This window comes from Oncorhynchus clarkii, chromosome 22, assembly GCF_045791955.1.
Source record: "Oncorhynchus clarkii lewisi isolate Uvic-CL-2024 chromosome 22, UVic_Ocla_1.0, whole genome shotgun sequence".
In the NCBI taxonomy this organism is placed as follows: domain Eukaryota; kingdom Metazoa; phylum Chordata; class Actinopteri; order Salmoniformes; family Salmonidae; genus Oncorhynchus; species Oncorhynchus clarkii.
Window position 1 is genome coordinate 8,393,587 of NC_092168.1, and position 26,355 is coordinate 8,419,941.

Genomic DNA, 26,355 nt, shown 5'->3' on the forward strand with positions numbered 1-26,355 from the left:
CATAGTCTAGGGGCTAGATCATATGTTGACGTCAGTCACACTGTATGAGCCCAGACCCGTTCCTGTTTCTTCAGCTACAACGTAAACCACACCACCTTGATGAAAGACACCTAGGCTGTTTGTCTTTGTGAGCTTATATTTTCCCTACGAAATCATCTGTGATTTCCAACCTACAAATTGCAGCTCACCTGCTCTCCCCATGTAACTCATGAATATTAGGTGAGGGGGGTGGGACTAGGATATTCAGTAAGAACAATCGACTAGGAAATGAGCAGCACTACTCGTATAATGTTGTTCTAAGAAGGCCAGGCTAATGCTGTGGACAGTCTTCGTGTTGGATCGAGTCCTGAGAGGGGATCACTTTGTGGGGCTGCTGAATGTATGAGAATGCAATATGACCTCTGGGAGACAGCACTAATATGGCTTTGTTTCCGTGCATGTACTGTGTGTGCAATGACGACAACAATTTAGATCCTAGGTTAAGGGACAAAACGGGTGCCACTGCTACTCTATGATTGGCCTGTGATCTTTACGTTAATTTACAAGTGCTCAACATCTTGCTCAACCATTACTCCTCATACATAATCCACACAGGCTAGAATGTACTTAGGATTTCACCAGCTATTGTTGTCCCCCACAATGAAATTGGAGAGGGGACTGTGAATCTGTCTCCGTCCGTACATTCACGATATCTGACAGCACTGTCCTGATTTTGACAACTTGGGTGAATGATGCTCCTTGCCATAGAGATTTGGCTTTTACAAAATTACAATGATTGGTCAGATGGTGGCGCTATAAATACAAACTTTGAAATGTCCCGCCCCTCACCTCGTTTGACTTAGTCATGAAATTCTGGACAAGGAACACATTTGCCTCAGGGACTGATGAGGTCTGCCATTTAGAATTTTGTGAAAAATACTTAAGATGCTACTCTTCTGGGCCCGATCTGCACAAAACTTGATATGTGGCATCTATGGAAAAAAGTATTTCAATGCAATATTTTCCAGACTAGTACCTAAAACAACATGGCTGCTTTTGACCAATAAACACTTGGGCGTGGTCTGGCACATAAATGCATATAAACCAAGGATCCCGAGTAGTAGTCTAAGGCACTGCATCTCAGTGCTAGAGGTGTCACTGCAGACCGTGGTTCGATCCCGGGCTCTATCACAGCTGGCCGTGATCGGGAGTCCCATAGGGCGGTGCACAATTGGCCCAACGATGTCTGGGTTAGGGGAGGCCGGGGTAGGCCGTCATTGTAAATAAGAATTTGTTCATAACTGACTTGCCTAGTTAAGTAAAAGGATATTTGTATTGTAACACAATTTGGTCCACGTTGCAAGTACTATCAAGACTCGACATATGTAAGAACATTTAATATTGACCACACGGTGGTGCAATAATGGGCACATTTATATCTATTGATCTGTTTGACTCTGAGTGGTGACATTTGGTACACATGCTCAGGGATATGAGTCTAGCTAACCCATGCGATATCTCAGAAACCACTGGCCCGATTTTGACCAAATTTGGGTGAATGATGCGTCTTGCCATAGAGATCCGTCATTTACAAAATGCCACTGTGGGGGACAATTGGAAAGCAGTTGCATTGACTGATAGCCGAAGAATATGTTTCAGGCCAGGGTTATTTTTGGACAGCTCATTCTGCTCTGCCCTGTCCTTGTCTCAGACTTTGCTTTTGTAGGACCCCAGTTGGATTGTTTGACTAGTCTGTCTCTTACTGTCTTTTTGTCTTACTTTTCTGTCTGTCGCGCTCTCTCTGACACACACACACACACACACACACACACACACTACCTCGCTAATTCACTATTGTGCCGCTAATGCAATAGACTTGCGTCCTGTCCAGGGGGTATACTTGTACATCAAGCTGCTACACACTACAGAATCGGGAGGCTCCTGACATTCCGGCTCGCACAAGGCTTTTGCAAGGCTACTTACGTACTGCTTATGCATTGGATGAATAAGCATGGGACTGTTTGCATTCACCTTTACAGAGACTTCAGCAGTAGCATGTCATTTATTTTATTGTTTCCTGTTGTTTTTTTTGTGTGTGTCGTGCTTTGTCAGTGGTGCTCTCCAAAGAGGGGGCCTTTCTTATGATGGTGTGTCTAAAGTGAAAAGGTAACCTAAGCCAGGTGGAGCTGTGTTATTGTGACAGTGCTGTTAGCTCAGGCTCCTTTACACTGGGAGTGCATTACTGGAGGCACACAGCTCCCTTTCATACAGATCTGTCTGATTTTCCATTGAATTGCTAGGGGGCTGCTTAAACAACTGAGGACCCTGAGGGCTGTGGTCAAAAGTAGCGCACTATATAGGGACTAGGTTTCCATTTGGGAAGCACACTGAGACACAGGAGCCTCTTCAGGGTGAGACTGAAGCCATGTTCTGGGAAAAGATGCTCAGTGTCCTCAAGAAAAGCTTTTAGTGCTTGTTTTGTTAACTGTGAAAAGACACAGTGATGGGCCATTTGACTCTCGCCTTGACTTTGGAATCCTAGAATCGAGTGATAAGAAAAAGCAGAACATGACTTATATTTAATCAAAACAAGTGATATTCAGGTAGTGGGACATGTAACCAATCCCCCCAGTTGCCATTTGCAGACTTGGCGAGTTACAGAATACATGAAAAAAAATAAACTGTTACTTTATCAACAAAAATATTGTAATACTTCTAGGATTACTTTTAAATTCATAATGTATGTTCGCAATAATTATTTGACTCCTGTTTTTTCAAATCCGCATTGAAAAAAAGGCACAAATGTAAGTTTGTTCCGCCTGAGCGAATCTGACCACAAGTCAGAGACCCCTGTGATGACACACCGAATGCCTTTTGAAGGATTGCGTGAAAAGAGTCGGCTTTTGTAGGCTACAGTCCAAGCTATTATCTTCCAATGGCCTTGACTGCAGCCAATGATTATCCAACTTGAATAAACTCTTGGAGGTAAGGACAACAGCAGTGGTGTAGCCTACGTGCGCTACGGATAACACTTATTATTGACATCTACATACAGTAGCGCAGTGATGTGAATCACAGTGCTGCTCTCTCATTTAGCCATTTGCACCTTAGATTGTGGTTGTTGTGGATGGCTGTTCACAAATGTACACTGAGTGTACAAAACATTAAGAACACTTTAATATTGTGTTGGCTGGATGTCCTTTGGGTGGTGGACCATTCTTCATACACACGGGAACCTGTTGAGCTTGAAAAACCCAGCAGCGTTGCAGTTCTTGACACAAACCAGTGCACCTGGCGCCTACTACCATACCCCGTTCAAAGGCACATAAATCTTTTATTTTGCCCATTCATCCTCTGAATGGCACGCATATACAATCCATGTCTCAATGCTTAAAAATCCTCCTTTTAACCGGTCTCCTCCCCTTCATCTACACTGATTTGAAGTGGATTTAACAGGTTACCTCAATAAGAGATCATAGCTTTCACCTGGTCAATTTGTCATTGGAAGAACAGGTGTCCTCAATATTTTGTACACTCAGTTTATATGTGTATTTTAACCGAAATGTTTTTCGACCAGTGGACAACCAGTGAGAATTGTGCTCTTGCAACCACCGCATAGTGCGAATAAAAGTTTGAGGGATTTCCTCCCTTCCTCTGTGGTATTGTGCTCCACATACTGTCAAAAACAAGTTATAATTTATGAAGACCACAAGTCGGGCTTTTATTGCTCAATCTAGTTCGTGCTGATAAAAAAATATATATATAAAAAAAAAACGGGCCTAACAGACATGCTCAAACTCGCACAGACTTAACATAGACTTAAACATCTGCAAATTGTTGAGATATCAAGGTGACACCAACAAAAAAAGTTAATAGTCCTATAGAAAATGCAGCATACGGCATTCATCTTTCACATGCAAATAGCACTTATCGGTAGTGCTCAAAGCATGCAATTCCATGAGAGCAGCATTTATTTTTCAACACTACGCAATGATACCAATCAGTCCTCCATGACAACAAAATCATTAACAGAGTAGGCTAATGAGCTTTTAGTTTGAGTTATGCTCAGGTAATTTTGGGCTAAGCTATATTTCAAAATCCTTTTCTTGAAGAGCAAGGGTTATTAAATCAACTGGAATGGCTGGAAATTTGACCGACGTTGGTGAAGATATAACCTAATAGTATTAGTATCTGTAGTAGAAAAGAGTGGGATAGAAGAAACCTACATACAACCAACCCATAAAGTAAAATGCAACATCCATTCATGGCCACCTATGTAATTTCTAACATTGTTTTATCCTGCAATAGATGTTGTTCAATATACATTTTTGGCTCCTCAAGGGGAAAGTAATAAAATAAAAGTAGCTGAAAGTAATCCAATTACGTTACTGAGCTTGGGTAATCCAAAAGTTATGTTACTGATTACAATTTTGGACATGTAACGGCAAGTAGCCTAGTGGTTAGAGCGTTGGGCCAGTAACCGAAAGGTTGCTGGATCGAATCCCCGAGCTGACAAAGTAAAAATCTGTCGTTCTGCCCCTGAACAAGGCATTTAACCCACTGTTCCTAGGTCGTCATTGAAATTATGAATTTGTTCTTAACTGACTTGCGTAGTTAAATAAAACATGAGTTACTGTAACGGATTACATTTAGAAAGTAACCTACCCTAGCCATTAGTAACCCTAACATGTAATCCATAGATTTGTATTTTTTACAAAATATTGAAAAGCATGTTAAAAAGAAAAAAAAACTGTTATATTCTCGGTCACAATTGTGATGTGCTTATAATACAATGAACATACATTGACCCCAATTCCTCAGCCCCAATATCTATATACCACAGCCCACTTACCCACACACCTAAACACAATTAGCCACACACCCCATGCCCTGACCCTAACACCCACATGCCAATTCCCTAATATAGATACAATCAAGTACTGATACACCCATATCATAGCCCTAAATGCCCTATTTGTTACTCATAGACTCCAGTTCCTTTTCCAATACTCCTCTGCCCACTTTCCTTAGGCCTGTATTCCCCAAGTCACCAACGGTAACATATGCAGCTAATTGCTGCACACCCAAACCCTGTTATTTGCAAATCTTAGTCCTGCGATCTCTGACCTGAATACGCTAATCATTTCATTGATAAACTCGTAGTACAGTGTTATAACACGTGCCCCATTAAACCATTTTTTCCTACCACAAACTTGTTGCCAGAGGATTTGAATGTGCGATAGCCGTCCGTCCAGACCCAGCCATATGAGCCTTGTGTATTTCCACACTCCATTACTCATAAAGCAGGTAAATCCATGGGCATGCTCATATATAAAACAGGTGTGCCCAAGCCTCAACATCCATACAAACAAGGTCTACAGTTGTACTTTAGCCCCAATATTCTTACAGACCAGGTGTATACCTGCACGTGTAATCCCCATTTTATTTAATGTTTTAACAGGTCTACTGCTACATGTCAGGCCCAATTGTAAAAAAAAATAGGTGTACTTCTCCATTTCAGCCCCAATATTTATACACACAAGGGTACACCTGTAATTCAGCTCCAATTTACATACATACAAAGTCTGCACCTGTGCTTGAACCCCAATAGTCAACTAAGCTAGGTCTAAATATGTGCCAAAGCCTGGATACTCATAAACTGTAAACCAGGTCTAGCCCTTCACCTCAGTTCCAGTACTCCCGCAAACCAGATCTACACCTTTATATCTCAGCCCAAATACCCATACAAACCAGGTTGACACCTTTTATATCTCAGCCCAAATACCCATACAAACCAGGTTGACACCTTTTATATCTCAGCCCAAATACCCATACAAACCAGGTTGACACCTGTGGCTATGTCCCAATGCTCTGATAGCCAGGTCTTCCCTTGTGCAAGAGATGCCAAACAAACCTTACTGACATTCAATATTTGTTACATTATTACACTAATTCAGTTTATGGGTCAATACATGGCTAATTCCCCCCCTGAAATGACAAAATATGACTTTCTACAGTCAATCACTGATTTAAACATACAGCATGTAGAGGCTAATGGATTAACGTCTGTAAGATCATCTTGATGAAGTATATCCACAACCCAACTCGACTTCAATCTACTGAAAAAAAATAAAGACTGCTATTTTTTTTTGTACCTTTATTTAACTAGGCAAGTCAGTTAAGAACAAATTCTTATTTTCAATGATGGCCTAGGAACAGTGGGTTAACTGCCTGTTCAGGGGCAGAACGACAGATTTGTACCTTGTCAGCTCGGGGATTAGAACTTACAACCTTCCGGTTACGAGTCCAACACTCTAACCACTAGGCTACGCTGCCGCTATGATGAATGAGTTAGAGCCACTGTATTTTCCCATTGGTCACACCGCTAAGATATGTTCATATACCTCCAGCGTCATTGATTCAATGGATTGAAAATGGAAGGCACATTTGTAAACTAGACCCTTTTTTTAAACATATTTACATAGAAAATATTTTTAAATTCCAACAATGTATTTGTTTTTTTAAGTTGTTGAATACAGACTTCTGGTGCCAATATGTCTGTAAAAGTACACCTTGGAGATTTATGCTTGTGGTCTTGAGACCATTAGAGAAATCATATTAAACTTCTCTGAATCATACTAGACACCTTTTTACTCATGCATAATATATGACTAATTTGTTGATCTTCTCTAGAGCCTGTAAAGTACAAACATTACAAACATTTCTTTCCACTATTGTGACCGATGGGATTAAATTTGTTAATAGCATTTTCCATCATTTTTTTTTGTTATTGCAATTTTAAGTAGCTTTTTGAAAAGTTGCTCCTATACAGATAACTTTTCAGTTTTGAAGCACATAACATTATCACCCTCAGCAGCCATCAACAAGCCTACTTACTAATAAAGTAGACATTGGAGTTAGAAACATTTTGCAAAGGTTTGTATAGAATGAAGTTCTGCCGTCTAGATTTCAGCAAGCTAAGTAAACTGGTACTGCGACCGGATGTTACCATGATGACTGCCTGCGTGTGATTATCTACAGTAGCCTCTCAGCCTCAGCCCAATCTCTGTTACACGTTACCTTTCAGATAGTTGACGTGATAACATCTATCACCCCCCCCCCACACACACACACACACACACACACACACACACACACACACAATGCTTGGCTGGCTGTCACAGAATGACATAACCTACACAGCCCACTACATCATGGCTGGGATACTCTCCGCTTCCACATTCATCCAGTCCAGCACAGGGCTCAGTTTGAAAGTGCAGTCAGGACCTTGGTGCGAAGTCTGTGACAAAAGAAGCAGTTGGTATTACAGTCTGGTAGCCGCCCAGGACTCACGACTTCGCTAAGTTACAGACTTACAACCCTTTGCGTAGGTGTGCTTTCTGTGCAAGTCTGCTTTCCAGGGAGTGGGAGAGGGGGGGGGGGAAAACAAAGAAATAGAGGGAAGAATTAACAACTACAACTAAACCAGGGGGAGAAAACAAATCCCAGAGTTGGTGCATGCATTTTAATACGCCACTGTGTCAAAGCCAGGGCTCATTTGCGAGTCATTGAGTTAAAAATAACTTTATTGTGGTGGATCATGTTTTGCCACACTGGGCCAGTCGCACGGGCAGCAGATGAGCCTTGCGAAGGGGCTTGTTGTGTGCTGTGAGCAGACAGAGGATCCCTTCCAGCTCTTGCTCCCTCTCACTGTGCTCTACTCTGCTACTTCCCCGTACACTCCATTCCAACAGCTCGTCTCTTTTTCTCTGCTTCAGATGATGCCTTGGATATAGCCGGCCCCCACGAGTGATATGAATAACACACTGGAAGACGTACACATCTCTGGCAGCCTCGGAGAGAAAGCAGGGGTTTCTGGGAGAGGGAAGGGTAATGTGAGTTGCTTTTCCAGCCCATCCCTCATCCCTTTGCATGGTCCTTTACAACCACCAAATGCCCAGCTTTCCAGGAATGCTGTCTGCCAGGGGAATAGGTATTATTCATTTCTCCTTTGGAATGGCTGGTGTGTGAATGAATGTGATTTAGTGTCACATTTAGTCTTTTTAGTCATAGTTATGTTTTCAATGAACAGTCTAAAACACACACCTTGTGTTTGGTAATGTATATCACCCAGATTTCCTCAAAGTCTCAGCGTATCTATCTTACTTTATACTGTAACTCGCGACTTGAAGTTAATATTTAACATATGTGATTAGTGCGCTCGTACAATGTGCTGTCCTACAGAGGAATAGTGCACCCTTTGTATTCACAACAGCAGGGCACAGAGGTCCCAGTTGAACAATTGCCGTAGACTTTGTACCGGTAAATGCACGACTGTCGGCGAGAGAATAGTTTTACCCAATTTTGAGAGTACGCTGAAAGAACTGGACTGAACTCCAACACCTGTTACTTTGATGCTTGTAATTAGTAACTTAGTAACTGCAGTGTGTTTATATAGCAGTAAGGACATGTCAATGTGAGCCACTTTTTACCATTCAAGGCCCTCAAATGTATTTGTCAAATGTGCTGAATTTCAACAGGTGTAGACTTTACCGTGAAATGCCTTCACATATATAAGCCATGTTAAATCTCAATTTCATATCTTCTCATGATACTAATGGCAAATGTGGTGATGCTTTTGTCAGGCCTGTCTTTCCCACACGGACAGGGTTGCTTTTTCTGCTCGTTTTTGTATGAAATGATTAAAAGGACACGCTGGCTGAGTTTTTGTGAAGTCAACAGCGTAGCGGCCATCGTGGCCTCTCCCTCACACAGACACAATCAGAAATCCATGTCAGATTATCATAAGGATCATAGGCCTGTATTTCCGTTGTGGATTCACTATGCGTGAACGGGGGTGACCCGGTTCTGCAGTGTGTAGCCTATAACGTATAGAGGGTAGCCAAACTCTGTCTTGAATGATGTCAAGTTCGAATGTTCTTTATGCAGACTTGGAGCGAGCTAGGCTCCGAGTGCTCTTTCTAAGCTGCGCACTGCTGCGGTGGAGGGTGCATTGTAATCTATCGTCTAGTCAAAATTCAGTTTGTCCCTCTGCTTGGTGTGTCTTCTGACTGGCGGGGACACACACACACACACACACACACACACACACAGTCGCAGACATGACTAGTCTCATTGTCGGTCAGCCATGTCTGTGTCTGTCTGGGAGTATCAACTGTTCAGTCCTACTTATCCCCTCGAATGTACAGAAGAGACATTATTCACAGCAAAGGCACTAACAATAGCTAGGGGGTATACAGTAGACTCTGGCAATTAACATGCTTCAGTTTGGGTATTGACAGTGATATATGATGTCTCAGGTAGAGGCTAAGGAGATCCCATGACTCGCTGTAGGCTCCTAAAGCTCCAGGCATCTAACATCTGATATATCATTGCAATGACATTACCATGAATGCCTATCTCTCCTTATTCCAGATGGAAAGACTGACCGACAGACGGCATATTGTTTGTGTTAAGAGTCAAGCTCAGCGGTTGTCAGTATAATGTTTTATATACTTATTCTTTGTCTCTCTCCAGGAAAATTGAAGAGGGAGAGAAGTCTCTGCTGGCTGCTCCTGTTCCAAGCCTTTTCCCAGAACTCATTCCCTCAACCGTCTCATCCCTTGTCTCCGATTGTTTATTACCCTCGACCAAAAGTGGCGCAACTCAGGTGAGCAGATATTTTATTTTACACAGACAAATAGAAAATACAATGTCCCCCTGTAATGATTTCCAGTGGACGACCTCAGGCATTACATGTGATCCTAGAAGGGACGACACTGCCAGATTTTAAAAAAAAACCAAGCCGCAAGACACGTGTACGTTCAAATTCTCGCATGACTCGCTCATACTTGGCATGAGCTAAAAGTCTAGAACTGCAGGGCGTGAGGACGCAGAACCAGTTGTGTGAGTATGCAAAGCACACACGCTGCGGAGGAAATCCCAAAGAACATGTGACTGTGAGATCCTGACTTTGTACCTAGATTCTGCATCAGCAATAGCTGTTACAATGAACAGTGCACTTGTTCTAATGGCACAACATGTACAACCAAAGAGCTCAGACGAGGGCCGGTGACCCAGTATTTATGTAGGCCTATGTGGTGGTGTTGTATCGCCACGCATGCTGTCCTTCACCCTGCCATGGGCTGCATCACAAATGGCATCCTATTCCCTATATAGTGCACTACTATTATTTATCACGAGAGGGCTAACAATCATCAAACTAAAAGCTAGACAGTCAGGGAGAATAGAAAAATGAATTTAGCAGTTTTTGATTTTGTTGTTGTGTTTGAGTAAAATAACAGCGTTTGTCATGGCAAAATACATAGAACTGCAGAAACATTGCTTTAAAACGGCAAAATGTTCTCTCAGCTCCATGGAGAAATGTAGAATTGCAGGAAATTGGCACACTTGGGCAATCAGAGAAGGGGCAAATTATTGTGGCCCCGGTGGCACAAAATAATCAAAAGGTCTGATGCTTTGGAAAAGTGTGTGTGTGTGTGTGTGTGTGTGTGTGTGTGTGTGTGTGTGTGTGTGTGTGTGTGTGTGTGTGTGTGTGTGTGTGTGTGTGTGTGTGTGTGTGTGTGTGTGTGTGTCTCTGACCGCCATCAGCTAGGACTTGACATTTGGTTAATCAAATCTCTCCATTCTTGCTCCATTTGACATGCCTTCTCAAACAGCTACAACTGTATATGCATTAGCACATCAAGTCTTCTCTTGAGTTGGGCTCGGGGATGGAACAACTGTCGAACATCTGATCTTGTGGTGTGTATGTATCCCACATCTGTTGCTATGGGGTAATGATGTTGGGGAAAATACAGGATTAATCACAATAATTGTTTGCCAAATTAATAATTACTTGCCAAAATTATTTTTGTAATGCCAATCCTGGTTATAGGTAACATTCCTTCATATGAACTGCTGACATTATTGAGCATCTTATTAGTTAATTGTGGAAATAATGTAAGATATGCAAGATTTTTTTTGAATATATATATATATATATTGAGGTGAGCGCATTGGAAATGCTTTTGTCAGTTAATCTGCTTCTGTTCTGTGGGTGGCACTGTGTGCTCTTTTTTAAAAATGATTGGTCCCAGTCTCTCAAAGGCCCTAGGATGCATGTGGACGGGTGGTCTGACAGTTACTGGGACGACAGTCCAACTTGGGATGGGGGGAGGTTTTAGCAGGTGGAATAGTGGAAAACAATTGGAGGTTTACTTAGTCGCAGCGAGAATTCCATGGTATAGCTATATGGACACAATCATTGTGGTGCTTTTTAATGGTAAGTTTACAAACATATATTTTGATAAATAGAATTGAAACTTGTATTTCATTATGGTGATATAAGTATAGCCAATTGTAATGGCTCAGCAGATAATGAGAACTGACGATCAGTATTTACCTGGCTAAAAGGAATATACAGTGCCTTCAGAAAGTATTCAGACCCCTTGACTTTTTCCACATTTTGTTAGGTTACAGCCTTATTCTAAAATTGATTAAATAGTCCCCCCCCCCCCCTCAATCTACAAACAATACACCATAATGTAGAAGCAAAAACTGTTTTTAAAATAATGTATATTTTTGCTAGTTTATTTAAAAAAATATATATTATATATTTAAGTTACATAAGTATTCCGACCCTTTACTCAGTACTTAGTTGAAGCACCTTTGGCAGCGATTCCAGCCTCGAGTCTTCTTGGGTAGGACCCTACAAGCTTGGCACACCTGTATTTTGGGAGTTTGTCCCATTCTTCTCTGCAGATCCTCTCAAGCTCTGTCATGTTTGATGGGGAGCATTGCTGCACAAGTATTTTCAGGTCTCTCCAGAGATGTTCAAGTCTGGGCTCTGGCTGGGCCACTCAAGGACATTCAGAGACTTGTCCTTCGCCCCAGTCTGAGGTCCTGAGAGCAGTGGAACAGGTTTTCATCAAGGATCTCTCTGTACTTTGCTCCGTTCAGCGTTCCCTGGATCATGACTAGTCTCCCAGTCCCTGCTGTTGGAAAAAACTCCCCACAGTAAGATGCTGCCCCCACCATGATTCACTTTAGGGATGGTGTCAGGTTTCCTCCAGACGTGATGCTTGGCATTCAGGCAAAAGAGTTCAATTCTGTTTTCATCAGACCAGAGAATCTTGTTTCTCATGGTCTGAGAGTCCTTTAGGTGCCTTTTGTCAAACTCCAAGAAGGCTGTCATATGCCTTTTACTGAGGAGTGACTTCTGTCTGGCCACTCTACCATAAAGGCCTGATTGGTGAAGTGCTGCAAAGATGGTTGTCCTTCTGGAAGGTCCTCCCATCACCACAGATGAACTCTGGGCCCATCAGATTCTTGGTCACCTCCCTGACCAAGGCCCTTCTCCACTGATTGCTCAGTTTGGTTGGGTGGCCAGTTCTAGGAAGAGTCTTGGTGGTTCCAAACTTCTTCCATTTAAGAATGATGGTGGCCACTGTGTTCTTGGGGACCTTCAATGCTGCAGAAATGTTTTGGTACCCTTCCCCTGGTATGTGCCTTGACACTGTCTCGGAGCTCTACGGACAATTCCTTCGACCTCATGGTTTGGTTTTTGCTCTGACATGTACTGTCAACTGTGGGACCTTAAATAGACCTCTGTGTGACTTTCCAAATCATGTCCAATCAATTGAATTTAACACAGGTGGGCTCCAATTAAGTTGTAGAAACATCTTTGTTCCCAAGGATGAACCAGACTTGTGGAGGGCTACAATTTTTTTTCTGAGGTCTTGGCTGATTTCTTTTGATTTTCCCATGATGTCAAGCAAAGAGGCCCTGAGTTTGAAGGTAGGCCTTGAAATACATCCACAGGTACACCTCCAATTGATTCAAATGATGTCACTTAGCCTATCAGAAGCTTCTAAAGCCATGACATAATTTTCTGGAATTTTTCAAGCGGTTTAAAGGCACAGTCAACTTTGTATTTTTAACTTCTGACCCACTGGAATTGTGATACAGTGAAATAATCCATCTGTAACAATTGTTGGAAAAATTAATTGTGTCATGCACAAAGTAGATGTCCTAACCGACTTGTCAAAACAATAGTTTGTTAACAAGAAATTTGTGGAGTGGTTGAAAAATGAGTTTTAATGACTCCAACCTAAGTGTATGTAAACTTCTGACTTCAACTGTACATGGCGGAGATTCAAACCAAGCTAGTTGTCTTGACTACTTATGTCATTCTCGCTGGCACTAAAAGTAAAATAAGTTGTTGATGGGGACAGAATGCGGAATTTATAACTGACAGCAGTTCCCCTTAATGTATGGGACACTTTTAGATGAGCATTGAACTGCATTGCCTCTAAAGGCACATCTTTAAAACAAAAGTTTTTTTTTAAAATCATTAAGAAAGGAAATATTGGCGCAGAATCCGTTAGAGGAAAAACAAAAAGACATGGAGAAACCTTTTCAAGAAAAATCAAGTGTAATGGATTATAAAAAATAAAGCGAAATGGATAGAATATTGGGTAAAAATGCACTTTCTTTTAAATGTCTATCTTCAACATAGACATTCTACCAAAAATAATTGACTGAAACTAGTTACAAATGACGGCGTCACCCATGATTCACCAAACAGTATTTTGAACAAGGAAGCAAAGTACTTTAAGCATCTGTTTTAGTTTGTCTCCTCCTCCATTTTCACATAACCAAAGTTAATTGGAAGTATTTTTTTCTATTAATAATGCACAATTAACAGCTGTACAGAAAGACTTATGTGAAGGCCGAATTACAGAGGAACTTCCTGACGCAAATAAAGTTAAGTCCGGGAAAACTCCAGGGCTGAATGGCATACCAGTGGAGGACTGTTATTGGCATGTTTTAACCACTACTATAAAATTGGCAGATTATCACATACTCAACCAGGTCTGATTTCATTAACACTGAAACAGGACCCAAGTGGTAAATATAAAGGTCCATCTAAAAAATTGGAGGCCCCTTACACTATACTTGAATTTAAAGGTATTGTCAGATATTATTCATCCTAAACAGACAGGTTTTTTACATGGACGATACATTGGAGATAATAGAAGACAAGTACTGAAAACAATATAACACTATGAAAAATCTGGAAAACCAGGGCTCTTTTTGAAAAGGCTTTGGATAAAGTACCACTGCAATTTATAAACTCAGCAAAAAAAAAAGAAACGTCTTCTCAATGTCAACTGCGTTTATTTTCAGCAAACTTAACGTGTAAATATTTGTATGAACATAAGATTCAACAACTGAGACATAAACTGAACACGTTTCACAGACATGTGACTAACAGAAATTGAATAATGTGTCCCTGAACAAAGGGGGGTCAAAAGTAACAGTCTGTATCTGGTGTGGCCACTAGCTGCATTAAGTACTGCAATGCATCTCCTCCTCATGGACTGCACCAGATTTGCCAGTTCCTACTGAAATGTCCGGAAACTTGCAGGTGCCTTGGTGGAAATGGCCCTAGCCCTCACTCTACGATCCAACAGGTCCCAGACATGCTCAATGGGATTGAGATCCGGGCTATTCGCTGGCCATGGCAGAACACTGACATTCCTGTCTTGCAGGAAATCACACACAGAACAAGCAGTATGGCTGGTGGCATTATCATGCTGAAGGGTCATGTCAGGATGAGCCTGCAGGAAGGGTACCACATGAGGGAGGAGGATGTCTTCCCTGTAACGCACAGCGTTTAGATTGAGTTTTTTGTCATTACAGGCAGTCTGATGATTCTGTGACACACCGCCCCACACCATGACGGACCCTCCACCTCCAAATCGATCCCGTTCCAGAGTACATGCCTCTAACACTCATTGCTTCGACGATAAACACGAATCCGACCAAAACCGCAACTCGTCAGTGACGAGCACTTTTTGCCAGTCCTGTCTGGTCCAGCGACAGTGGGTTTGTGCCTATAGGCGACGTTGCCGGTGATGTCTGGTGAGGTCCTGCCTTACTACAACAGGCCTGCAAGCCCTCAGTCCAGCCTCTCAGCCTATTGCGGACAGTCTGAGCACTGATGGAGGGATTGTGCATTCCTGATGTAACTCGGGCAGTTGTTCTTGCCATCCTGTACCTGTCCCGCAGGTGTGATGTTCGGATATACCGATCCTGTGCAAGTGTTACACGTGGTCTGCCACTGCGAGGATAATCAACTGTCCATCCTGTCTCCCTGTAGCACTGTCTTAGGCGTCTCACAGTACGGACATTGCAATTTATTGCCCTGGCCACATCTGCAGTCCTCATGCTTCCTTGCAGCATGCCTAAGGTACGTTCACGCAGATGAGCAGGGACCCTGGGTATCTTTTGTTGTTGTGTTTTTCAGAGTCATTAGAAAGGCCTCTTTAGTGTCCCAAGTTTTCATAACTGTGACCTTAATTGCCTACCGTCTGTAATCTGTTAGTGTCTTAACGACTGTTCCACAGGTGCATGTTCATTAATTGTTTATGGCTCCCTGAACAAGCATGGGAAACCGTGTTTAAACCCTTTACAATGAAGATCTGTGTAGTTATTTGGATTTTTACGATTTATCTTTGAAAGACAGGGTCCTGAGGAAGGGATTTTTTGTTGTTGTTGCTGAGTTTATTCCTGCAACCGGTAGGATGTTACAGAATGAGTCAAAAGTTTGGACACAACTACTCATTCAATGGTTTTTATTTATTTGTACTATTTTCTACATTGTAGAATAATAGTGACTACATCAAAATGATGAAATAACAAATATGAAATCATGTAGAAACCAAAACATTGTTAAACAAATCAAAATATATTTGTGGTTCTTCAAAGTGGCCACCTTTTGCCTTGATGACAGCTTTGCACACTCTTGACATTTTCTCAACCAGCTTCACCTGGAATGCTTTTCCAATCGTCTTTAAGGAGTTCCCACATATGCTGAGCACTTGTTGGCTGCTATTCCTTCACTCTGCGGTCCAACTAATCCCAAACCATCTCAATTGGGTTGAGGTTGGGTGATTGTGGAGGCCAGGTAATCTGATGCAGCACTCCATCACTCTCCTTCTTGGTCAAATATCCCTTATACACCCTGGAGGTGTTAGGTCATTGTCCTGTTGAAAAACGAATGACAGTCCCACTAAGCGCAAACCAGATGGGATGGCGTATCGCTGCAGAATGCTGTGGTAGCCATGCTAATTAAGTGTGCCTTGACTTCTAAATAAATTAGACCAAGACACCAGCGAAGCCGCTCCCACACGTTCTTGCCACCACCTCCATGCTTCACAGTGGGAACCACACCTGCGGCGATCATCCGGTCACCTACTTTGTGTCTCACAAAGACCCCCACATTTTTTGGGCTGACTCATCAGACCAAAGAACAGATTTTCACCGGTCTAATGTCCATTGCTTGTGTTTCTTGGCCCAAGTAAGTCTTCTTATTATTGGTGTCCTTTAGTAGTGGTTTCTTTGCAGCAATTCAACCACAAAGGCCTGATTCACGCAGTCTCCTCTGAACAGTTGATGTTGAGATGTGTCTGTTACTTGAACTCCGTGAAGCATTTATTTGGGCTGCAGTCTGAGGTGCAGTTATCTCTACCTCTGTTGCATAGGTAATTTACCTTTCCTGTGGCGGTCCTCATGAGAGCCAGTTTCATCATCGCGCTTGATGGTTTTTGCGACTGTACCTGAAGAAACTTTCAAAGTTCTTGAAATGTTCCAGATTGACTGACCTTCATGTCTTAAAGTAATGATGTGCTGTTGTTTCTCTTTGCTTATTTGAGCTGTTCTTGCCATAATATGGACTTGGACTTTTACCAAATAGGGCTATCTTCTGTATACCACCACTACCTTGTCACAACACAACTGATTGGCTCAAACGCATTAAGGAAAGAAATTCCACAAATGAACTTTAACAAGGCACACCTGTTAATTAAAAAGCATTCCAGGTGACTACTGTACCTCATGAAGCTGGTTGAGAGAATGCCAAGGGTGTGCAAAGCTTTCATCAAGGCACAGGGTGGCTACTTTGACAAATATAAAATATAACACTTTTTTTGGTTATTTCATAGTGTTGGTGTATTCACTATTATTCTAATTATAGAAAATAGTAAAAATATAGAGAATCTCGAATGAGTCCAAAATTTGACTGGTACTGTGCATATTTCCCCCCAAAATGTGGGTGATTGGAATTGATGCAGGCAATTGCTTTGATGGAAGCCCCCACCCCCCCAAAAAATATATATTATTTGGCTTAAATTTTTAACAATTTCTCTACACTGCCAAGAGGAATGGCCTCTGAAATCCAGCTTCCCCGATTGGCCGACCATGCCCCGCCCACCACCCATGGCCCTTTTTTTTGGTTCAGAAAAAAAACATGCAAATATTTTTAATGAAAGTGGGGGAATAGGGTTTTGAAATGATTGAAATATGATCATACTTAGTGACAGTACAAAATTTGCACCATTTCATATAAATGACAGAGCATTTTCTGCCCAGCATCCTCTGAGTGACAGACTCCATTCAAATGCCTGCTGACTTGTAATAACTTCAGCTTTAAGCATAAGGTTATTTCTTATTTCGCTCCCTATGCAAGTGGTGTGTCAGATTTCACATACTGCATCTCCGATGAGAGCAGAGAATGGCATGCGAAGTGGGACAACCAGACCTGTCACGGAGTGCACAGCAATTGATGTTTCGCCATTCAGAGTGCTCTGTACACACATTCAATTCAGATAAAAACATTTTTTTTAATTTCAGCTTGTTTCTGCAGTTCGTGATCTACAGAAATTAATTTGGAATTAGTGAAGTAAAACCAAAACAAATCTAATTTTGATTTGAATCAAAACATCTTCCTTTCCTCATCGCAGGTCAGGTGCAATGCTATTTTTGTACTGCTCAGATTTAATTTGAGCCAATGTTCATTTTTACATTTGCTAAAATGGGAGCGCACTCATTATGTTTCCAGCTAAAAATGATGGTTATGCTTCAAGAAACGACTGAACGTCAGAATGAAAAGTTTTGATAAAGATCTATATTATCCCAGAGACTGTCAAGTCAGGCTGGCTGTGGCTTGTTCATTGACCAGATCACCCATTCCCTGGAGGTGATTGGCTCCCTGCAGGTGTTAATTACACTCACTAGGCATCTCTGGCTGGGGGAGGGGATGAAGCGAAGAGGGGGGTTAGCCCAACTCAGACCTCTGACTCATGGTGAAGCCTGAAATTTCAGCGCTAACCCGAAGAACATCAGCTGCGTTAGACCTCGCTCCTCAGCTTTGAACGAGTTGCTTTCAGCATATATTTACCATTCTCCAGTTTGTTCCGGTGCCCAGCATTGTGCCATTTTTAGAATACGTTGTGATTGTTTGTTCTCCTGTAGATGCCTGTAGTGCTTGATTATCTTCCCCAAATAAACAAAGCTGTCACTCTTCGCTTGATATGGCAGTCTCAAATGAGCCCTTTATACCCGATCCCCCTTTCCACTTGACCCAGGATTCACACTGGAAAATCAGATAGTGATTGCAATTCTCTAATGCACCCCTCGCTCTATTGTTTAGGGGGGATTAGCATGGATTTGTCATTCTCTTTTGATTTTCGAGAGTACATTTTTTTTCAATTTCTCACCAGTGAAGAAGTATAATGACACCTTGGTGACCTCGGGCTTGAACAGTGTGGCTCCTTGTTAGCCTGTCTCAATGTGCTCCTTATGTAACACCGTGATGAGGGCTGCATTCGCACCTGATTAGGCTGACAGGCTTTCACTCAGCCTTTTGAGCTTTGCCATTGTCAAGACAAAGGGACTATGTCAGACTGCCCAGCTGTTTATGTGTCACAATCCCCCAGTCGCAGGGTCACGACCCATCTTCACAAGCACTTGAGAAACCGGTGACATCACTGCCCTAGCCTCCCTATCCCCATAAATGAGTGTGCCAAGTCTGTCTTTTGAGTCCCCCAGTCCGTCTTTGAGGGTAGTCTGTTTCTAGGCAAAACTGCTTACTCTCAACATGTAAAGCTGCAGATTAGTGTCTATATGTCATCAGATTTCATGATAAAGTAATGGGAACGCTTTACTTGTTTTTTAAACACTTTGTCCCGCAAAAAAAGGTGGTGGTAGTGTTAAATGATAAAATATATAGGGACAGGGCTAGAGTTAGTAGTGGTGGTGTCTGCCTTGGTGCTAGTTGCCGTGGCAATTGGAGCAGCCAGTGTGCTTGTGCATGATTGGCCAGGTTTTGGTTTACTGTGGTTGGCCTGAATGCCTGTTCGGAATTATTTCCGAGGCCCTTTGCTTGACATGCCTTTGTTTTACATGGGCTTTTAAAGCTATTCCAGTCGTGAGAAAGCAGTTTGCCTGAGCCCCTGTCAACCGTGCGTTTTCATAAGAAAGTCTATTGTGTATATCATTTGCCCTTGTCCATATCATTTTCGCTTCTCTGTCATATGTTTTATGCGAGGAACCGGTTTGGCCACACGTTGTTTGAGTTCTATCATCATTGTCTACATTCAATATTAAAATGTTCAAGCGAATTCATTAATATTGTATGACGTATTATTTAGATGCCGAATGCCTGTGGGGTTTTAAAGTTGTTTAAATTGTTAAAAAAGTTACATATAGTTGTGTTTGTGTAGGGTAGACACTTTAATCACTGATTTATTACGATCGAACACAGTATTTGATGTTTGGATATGTTACATACTGTGTAGTAACTGACAGTGTATATATGTTTAATCACAGCAGCCAGTGATTATGACGGCAGATGGGGTGATAAGGGGAGTAAGTGAACCACGATCTGTCCTATACTACTTCTGCTCCCTCAGCCATATCACAGGCACTTCTGTGACTGCCTTGTGAAATAGAATACTTATGCACTTTGGATCATAACCTCAAGTCGAATCCCATTGGCAATGCCAGGGACATGGCTCCTACCATGTCTTTGCAGCACCAATGGCCCTCAATAAGCTAGCACAAAGCCCTCTAATCCGTTCAAGGTTTTGCAAGGTACTGTAGGCGCTACGGTTGTTTGTGTGGTAGGGCACGCGGTTGTGCAGAGCCTACTTTTGGAAAATGAAACTCTATGTAAACCAAATTGTCCCATGACAGCTACTTGCAGGCCTGTCATGTGTTGTGATATTTTAGTTTTTTTGTGACACATTATTTGTGAGATTGGTGGTTACGTTGCAATCGAATTGTTCAATTGCATAACAATCATAATAACATGCATATCATTCATATAGCCAATAGAAAGTGCATAATATTGATTTTAATCATTCTCAGACGCAAATTTCACACTAACGGACACCATAGAATCTTAGTTTAGTGGATGTCCGTGCACATGTATTGTGAGTCTTTTTAGATGTACCAAATTGGTAGAGTGGAAGGACTGGACACTCTGCTTGGCCTGTCATTGGACGGACGGACGGACACCCTGCTTCCAGACTTTAAAAAAATATATATTCAGTTGAAGTCGGAAGTTTACATGCACTGAGGTTGGAGTCATTAAAACTCGTTTTTCAACCACTACATACTTTTCTTGTTAACAAACTATAGTTTTGGCAAGTCGATTAGGACATCTACTTTGTGCATGACACTACATTTTTCTAACAATTGTTTACAGATTGATTATTTCACTTAATTCACTGTATCACAGTTCCAGTGGGTCAGAGGTTTACATACACTAAGTTGACTGTGCTTTTAAACAGCTTGGAAAATTCCAGAAAATTATGAAATGGCTTTAGAAGCTTCTGATAGGCTAATTGACATCATTTGAGTCAATTGGAGGTGTACCTATGGATGTATTTCAAGGCCTACCTTCAAACTCGGGGCCTCTTTGCTTGACATCATGGGAAAATCAAAATAAATCAACCAAGACCTCTGAAAAAAAATGGTAGACCTCCACAAGTCTGGTTCATCCTTGGGAGCAATTTCTGAACACCCGAAGGTACCATGTTCATCTGTACAAACAATAGTACGCAAGTATAAACACCATGGGACTACGCAGCCATCATACCGCTCTGGAAGGAGATGTGTTCTGTCTCCTAGAGATGAATCTTCTTTGGTGCGAAAAGTGCAAATCAATCCCAGAACAACAGCAAAGGACCATGTGTAGATGATGGGTACAAAAATATCAATATCCACAGTAAAACGAGTCCTATATCGACATAACCTGAATGGCTGCTCAGCAAGGAAGAAGCCACTGCTCCAAAACTGCCATAAAAAAGCCAGACTACGGTTTGCAACTGCACATGGGGACGAAGATCAGAGGACATTTCTCCAAAAGGTACAATCTGATGAAACATCAATAGAACTGTTTGTCCATAATGCCCATCGTTATGTTTGGAGGAAAAATGGGGAGGCTTGCAAGCCAAAGAACACCATCCCAACCATGAAGCACGGGGGTGGCAGCATCATGTTGTGGGGGTGCTTTTCTGAAGGAGGGACTGGTGCACTTCACAAAATAGATGGCATCATATGAGGAGGTAAAATTAGGTGGATATATTGAAGCAACATCTCAAGACATCAGTCAGGTAGTTGAAGCTTGGTCGCAAATGGGTCTTCCAAATGGACAATGACTCCAAGCATACTTCCAAAGTTGTGGCAAAATGGCTTAAGGACAACAAAGTAAAGATATTGGAGTGGCCATCACAAAGGCCTGACCTCAAGCCTATAGAACATTTGTGGGCAGAACTGAAAAAGTGTGTGCGAGCAAGGAGGCCTACAAACCTGATTCAGTTACACCAGCTCTGTCAGGAGGAATGAGCTAAAATTCACCCAACTTATTGTGGAAGGCTACCCAGCACGTTTGTCCCAAGTTAAACAATTTAAAGACGATGCTACCAAATACTAATTGAGTGTATGTAAACTTCTGACCCACTGGGAATGTGATGAAAGTAATTAAAGCTGAAATAAATCATTCTCTCTGTTATTCTGGGAATTTTTACTAGAATTAAATGTCAGGAATTGTGAAACTGAGTTTAAATGTATTTGGCTAAGGTGTATGGAAACTTCCGACTTCAACTCTATATTTGTATCTACTGGAGGTCGACGGATTATGATTTTTCAACGCCAATACCGATTCATTGGAGGATTAAAAAAAAAAGCCGATTTTTAAAAATAAAATAAATGATATGCATTTGTAATAATGACAATAACAACAATACTCAATTAACACTTTTATATGAACTTAATATAATAAATACATACATTTAGTCTCAAATAAATAATGAAACATGTTTAAATAATGTAAAAATGCAGTGTTGGAGAAGAAAGTAAAAGTGCAATATGTGCCATGTAAAAAAGCTAATGTTTTAAGTTCCTTGCTCAGAACTTGAGAACATATGAAAGCTAGTGGTTCAGCATTCCCAGTTCTTCAATATTCCCAGTTAAGAAGTTTTAGGTTGTAGTTATTATGGGAATTATGAAATATTGCTGTTACATTGCACAACCCTCAATGTTATGTCATAATTATGTAAAATTATGGCAAATTAGTTCGCAACAAGCCAGGTGGCCCAAATTGTTGCATATACCCTGACTCTGTTTGCATTGAACGCAAGAGAAGTGACACAATTTCCCTAGTTAATATTGCCCGCAAACATGAATTTCTTTTAACTAAATATGCAGGTTTAAAAAATATATACTTCTGTGTATTGATTTTAAGAAAGGCATTGATGTTTATGGTTAGGTACATTTGTGCAAAGATTGCTTTTTTCGGCAACGTGCTTTTGTTAAATCATCACCCGTTTGGCGAAGTTGAAATATGCTGTGATTCGATGATAAATTAACAATCCCCGCATTGATTATATGCAACGCAGGACAAGCTAGTGAACCTAGCAATATCATCAACCATGTGTAGCTAACCCTTTCACGCGTACCATCACACGGGTGTGATCGTTCTACAGTGGTCCCTGACACGTACGATCACACCCCTGGGATTTAGAAAGCTTATTTAGAACGGCCAGTTTCAAATGACGCATCATCAACATTTGAGCTGGCCACACTTTTTTTTTTTTCAGAAACTATTTATATAAACAGTCCTTACAAAGTTATGTCCAGAATGTGAGCAGTTTATTTTTGGATGCAATGTTCAGATAGTCGCTAGAAGTATCTATAGCATAACACATTCATCCAAACTGGAAAAATGTAGGCTAGATTTGTCCTAGCGCTAACTGAGGAAAGATTGACGCAACACAAGCGGTCATATTTTATAACTCTCGGCTGACAAACTACTATGAATTGGCTAATAGCAATTGCTATTTATAATTAATCACATCACAGGTGATCAAAATACTTGAGTTAAACACTTTCTAGAAATCAAAAGTAATCCGACGTTAAGTTTCAGTGCGCTGCCATGCTTTTTTTCCTCACAGAAACCAAAGATAATAAGAGAAGACAAGATGAGTTTGGTCTGTTTTCATGTTGAAGGGATGTGTCGTCTACCATTGTTAACATCCCACCATTCGCTTCCTGATGTTCTCAAAATGAGTGAACCCTTACTCACCTCATTTTGTTATAGCATCTTTGGTCCCACAGACAATTACGTTAAACCCAGAATGCATTCTATATCAACAAACATGGTTCCACACATAGCTGGAATTAGCTTAGCTCATCATAATCACTAAAACCTTCAATAAAGTATTTTACACACATAATATGTGCCCATTACAATCTATGCAAGAATTGAAATGCATGATATATCACCGGTACTTGGAAGACATAATTACCACACAAAACATTTTCTGATAGTGTTTTATTGATACAAATGGCGCGTGCAGGCAGTCAATCACGTAACCTCTCACTCCCACTCTGAGCCATTCAGTGTTGTTGCTTATGTATGTAGTTTGTGAGCTAAGCTGTAGCATTAGAAATGTCTTTCAAAAGGACACAACTCAAGAATGTGGAAATTCTGGAGATTTTTAAAGTCAGGAATCAGATTCTGACAGTGACAGTGAGGAGCTGCTCCCCAGCCATTGAGATCCCTGAATCTGAGGACCCCTTGTCCACTGACAAAGTCCCAGTTCCCTTTGAAGATGCTGATGGTGATGTAGGCAGACCGACAGTGGATGAAGTACAGGAGTTCTGTGGTAGCTGGAAGGCTGCCAGCCATTTCACCCCTCCTGGCCCTGCTATTTGCTTTGATGAATCCCAGTCTGGAGTGCAACGCCCCTTGCCATTTCCATCTGAGGCAGTGCTTCAAGTTGTTTCTGACAGAGGAGCTGGTGGGAGACATAGCAGAGACCAATCGCTATGCATTGGAGCTACAGGAGAAGAGAGAGCCAGGAGTGGGGGGGGGACAACCACAATTAGTGAAATATATACCTTCCTGGTGACAGAAAGCGGATAGTTAAGAAGAACTCCCTAAGAGAATACTGGAGCACAGATCCTGTTTGCAACTCCCTTCCTTGCCACCTTCTTTTCCCAAGACTGCTTCCTAGTTCTGCTGTGATGACTGCATTTCATCAACAATGCTACTGCCATCCTAAAATGACCCGTTATACAAAATAAGAAATGTCAACAGCTGGCAGTAAAGTGGCATGACAAACGAGACATCCATGTCCTCTCCACTGTCCATACAGCAATCATGTCGACCACAGGAAAGGTGGACCACCTGACGGGAGAGAGAAAAATCAAACCAGACTGCGTACTTGACTATAACCTCAAAATGGGGGCAGTGGATAGGGCGGACATGATAAACAGCTTCGTGGAATGCACTCCGAAAACAACCAAGTGGTATAAGAACATTTTTTTTCCATTTTTCCAGGGTAGCTTCAAAATACAACAAGCCAATACTTCTCTGACGCAATTAGCATTGTTTTACAGCGCTAATAGAATAATGTAGCTACATAAGCACAATTGTACACTGCTCAAAAAAATTAATGGAACACTAAAATAACACATCCTAGATCTGAATAAATTAAATATTATTAAATACTTTTTTCTTTACATAGTTGAATGTGCTGACAACAAAATCACACAAATTATCAATGGAAATCAAATTTATCAACCCATGGAGGTCTGGATTTGGAGTCACACTCAAAATTAAAGTGGAAAACCACACTACAGGCTGATCCAACTTTGAAGTAATGTCCTTAAAACAAGTCAAAAATAGGCTCAGTAGTGTGTGTGGCCTCCACGTGTCTGTATGACCTCCCTACAACGCCTGAGCATGCTCCTGATGAGGTGGCGGATGGTCTCCTGAGGGATCTCCTCCCAGACCTGAACTAAAGCATCCGCCAACTCCTGGACAGTCTGTGGTGCAACGTGGCGTTGGTGGATGGAGCGAGACATGATGTCCCAGATGTGCTCAATTGGATTCAGGTCTGGGGAACGGGCGGGCCAGTCCATAGCATCAATGCCTTCCTCTTGCAGGAACTGCTGACACACTCCAGCCACATGAGGTCTAGCATTGTCTTGCATTAAGAGGAACCCAGGGCCAACCGCACCAGCATATGGTCTCACAAGGGGTCTGAGGATCTCATCTCGGTACCTAATGGCAGTCAGGCTACCTCTGGCGAGCACATTGAGGGCTGTGCGGCCCCCCAAAGAAATGCCACCCCACACCATGACTGACCCACCGCCATACCGGTCATGCTGGAGGATGTTGCAGGCAGCATAACGTTCTCCACGACGTCTCCAGACTGTCACGTCTGTTACGTGCTCAGTGTGAACCTGCTTTCATCTGTGAAGAGCACAGGGCACCAGTGGCGAATTTGCCAATCTTGGTGTTCTCTGGCAAATGCCAAACCTCCTGCACGGTGTTGGGCTGTAAGCACAACCCCCACCTGTGGACGTCAGGCCCTCATACCACCCTCATGGAGTCTGTTTCTGACCGTTTGAGCAGACACATGCACATTTGTGGCCTGCTGGAGGTCATTTTGCAGGGCTCTGGCAGTGCTACTCCTGCTCCTCCTTGCACAAAGGCGGAGGTAGCGGTCTTGCTGCTGGGATGTTGCCCTCCTACGGCCTCCTCCACGTCTCCTGATGTACTGACCTGTCTCCTGGTAGCGCCTCCATGCTCTGGACACTACGCTGACAGACACAGCAAACCTTCTTTCCACAGCTCACATTGATGTGCCATCCTGGATGAGCTGCACTACCTGAGCCACTTGTGTGGGTTGTAAACTCCGTCTCATGCTACCACTAGAGTGAAAGCACCACCAGCATTCAAATGTGACCAAAACATCAGCCAGGAAGCATAGGAACTGAGAAGTGGTCTGTGTCAGCACCTGTAGAACCACTCCTTTATTGGGGGTGTCTTGCTAATTGCCTATAATTTCCACCTGTTGTCTATTCCATTTGCACAACAGCATGTGAAATGTATTGTCAATTAGTGTTGCTTCCTAAGGGGACAGTTTGATTTCACAGATATGTGATTGACTTGGAGTTACATTGTGTTGTTTTAAGTGTTCCCTTTATTTTTTTGAGCAGTGTATATAACACCAT

The 26,355-nt window shown here is 42.0% G+C and overlaps 1 protein-coding gene across 2 annotated transcripts in view; it reads left to right on the forward strand.

Annotated features, from left to right (window-relative positions):
* The window catches only part of LOC139380281 (growth factor receptor-bound protein 14-like), a 61,273-nt gene that overhangs the window by 4,250 nt on the left and 30,668 nt on the right, over nucleotides 1-26,355 (forward strand). Inside the window, exons 2-3 of one of the 2 annotated variants that reach the window (XM_071122844.1) lie at nucleotides 7,758-7,972; nucleotides 9,517-9,649. In XM_071122844.1, the coding sequence (XP_070978945.1) occupies nucleotides 7,794-7,972; nucleotides 9,517-9,649 (312 nt within the window). In that variant the 5' untranslated portion in view covers nucleotides 7,758-7,793. Of the gene's footprint in view, nucleotides 1-7,604; nucleotides 7,973-9,516; nucleotides 9,650-26,355 lie in introns of those variants that run through there. The other variant, XM_071122843.1, reaches the window with a different exon arrangement.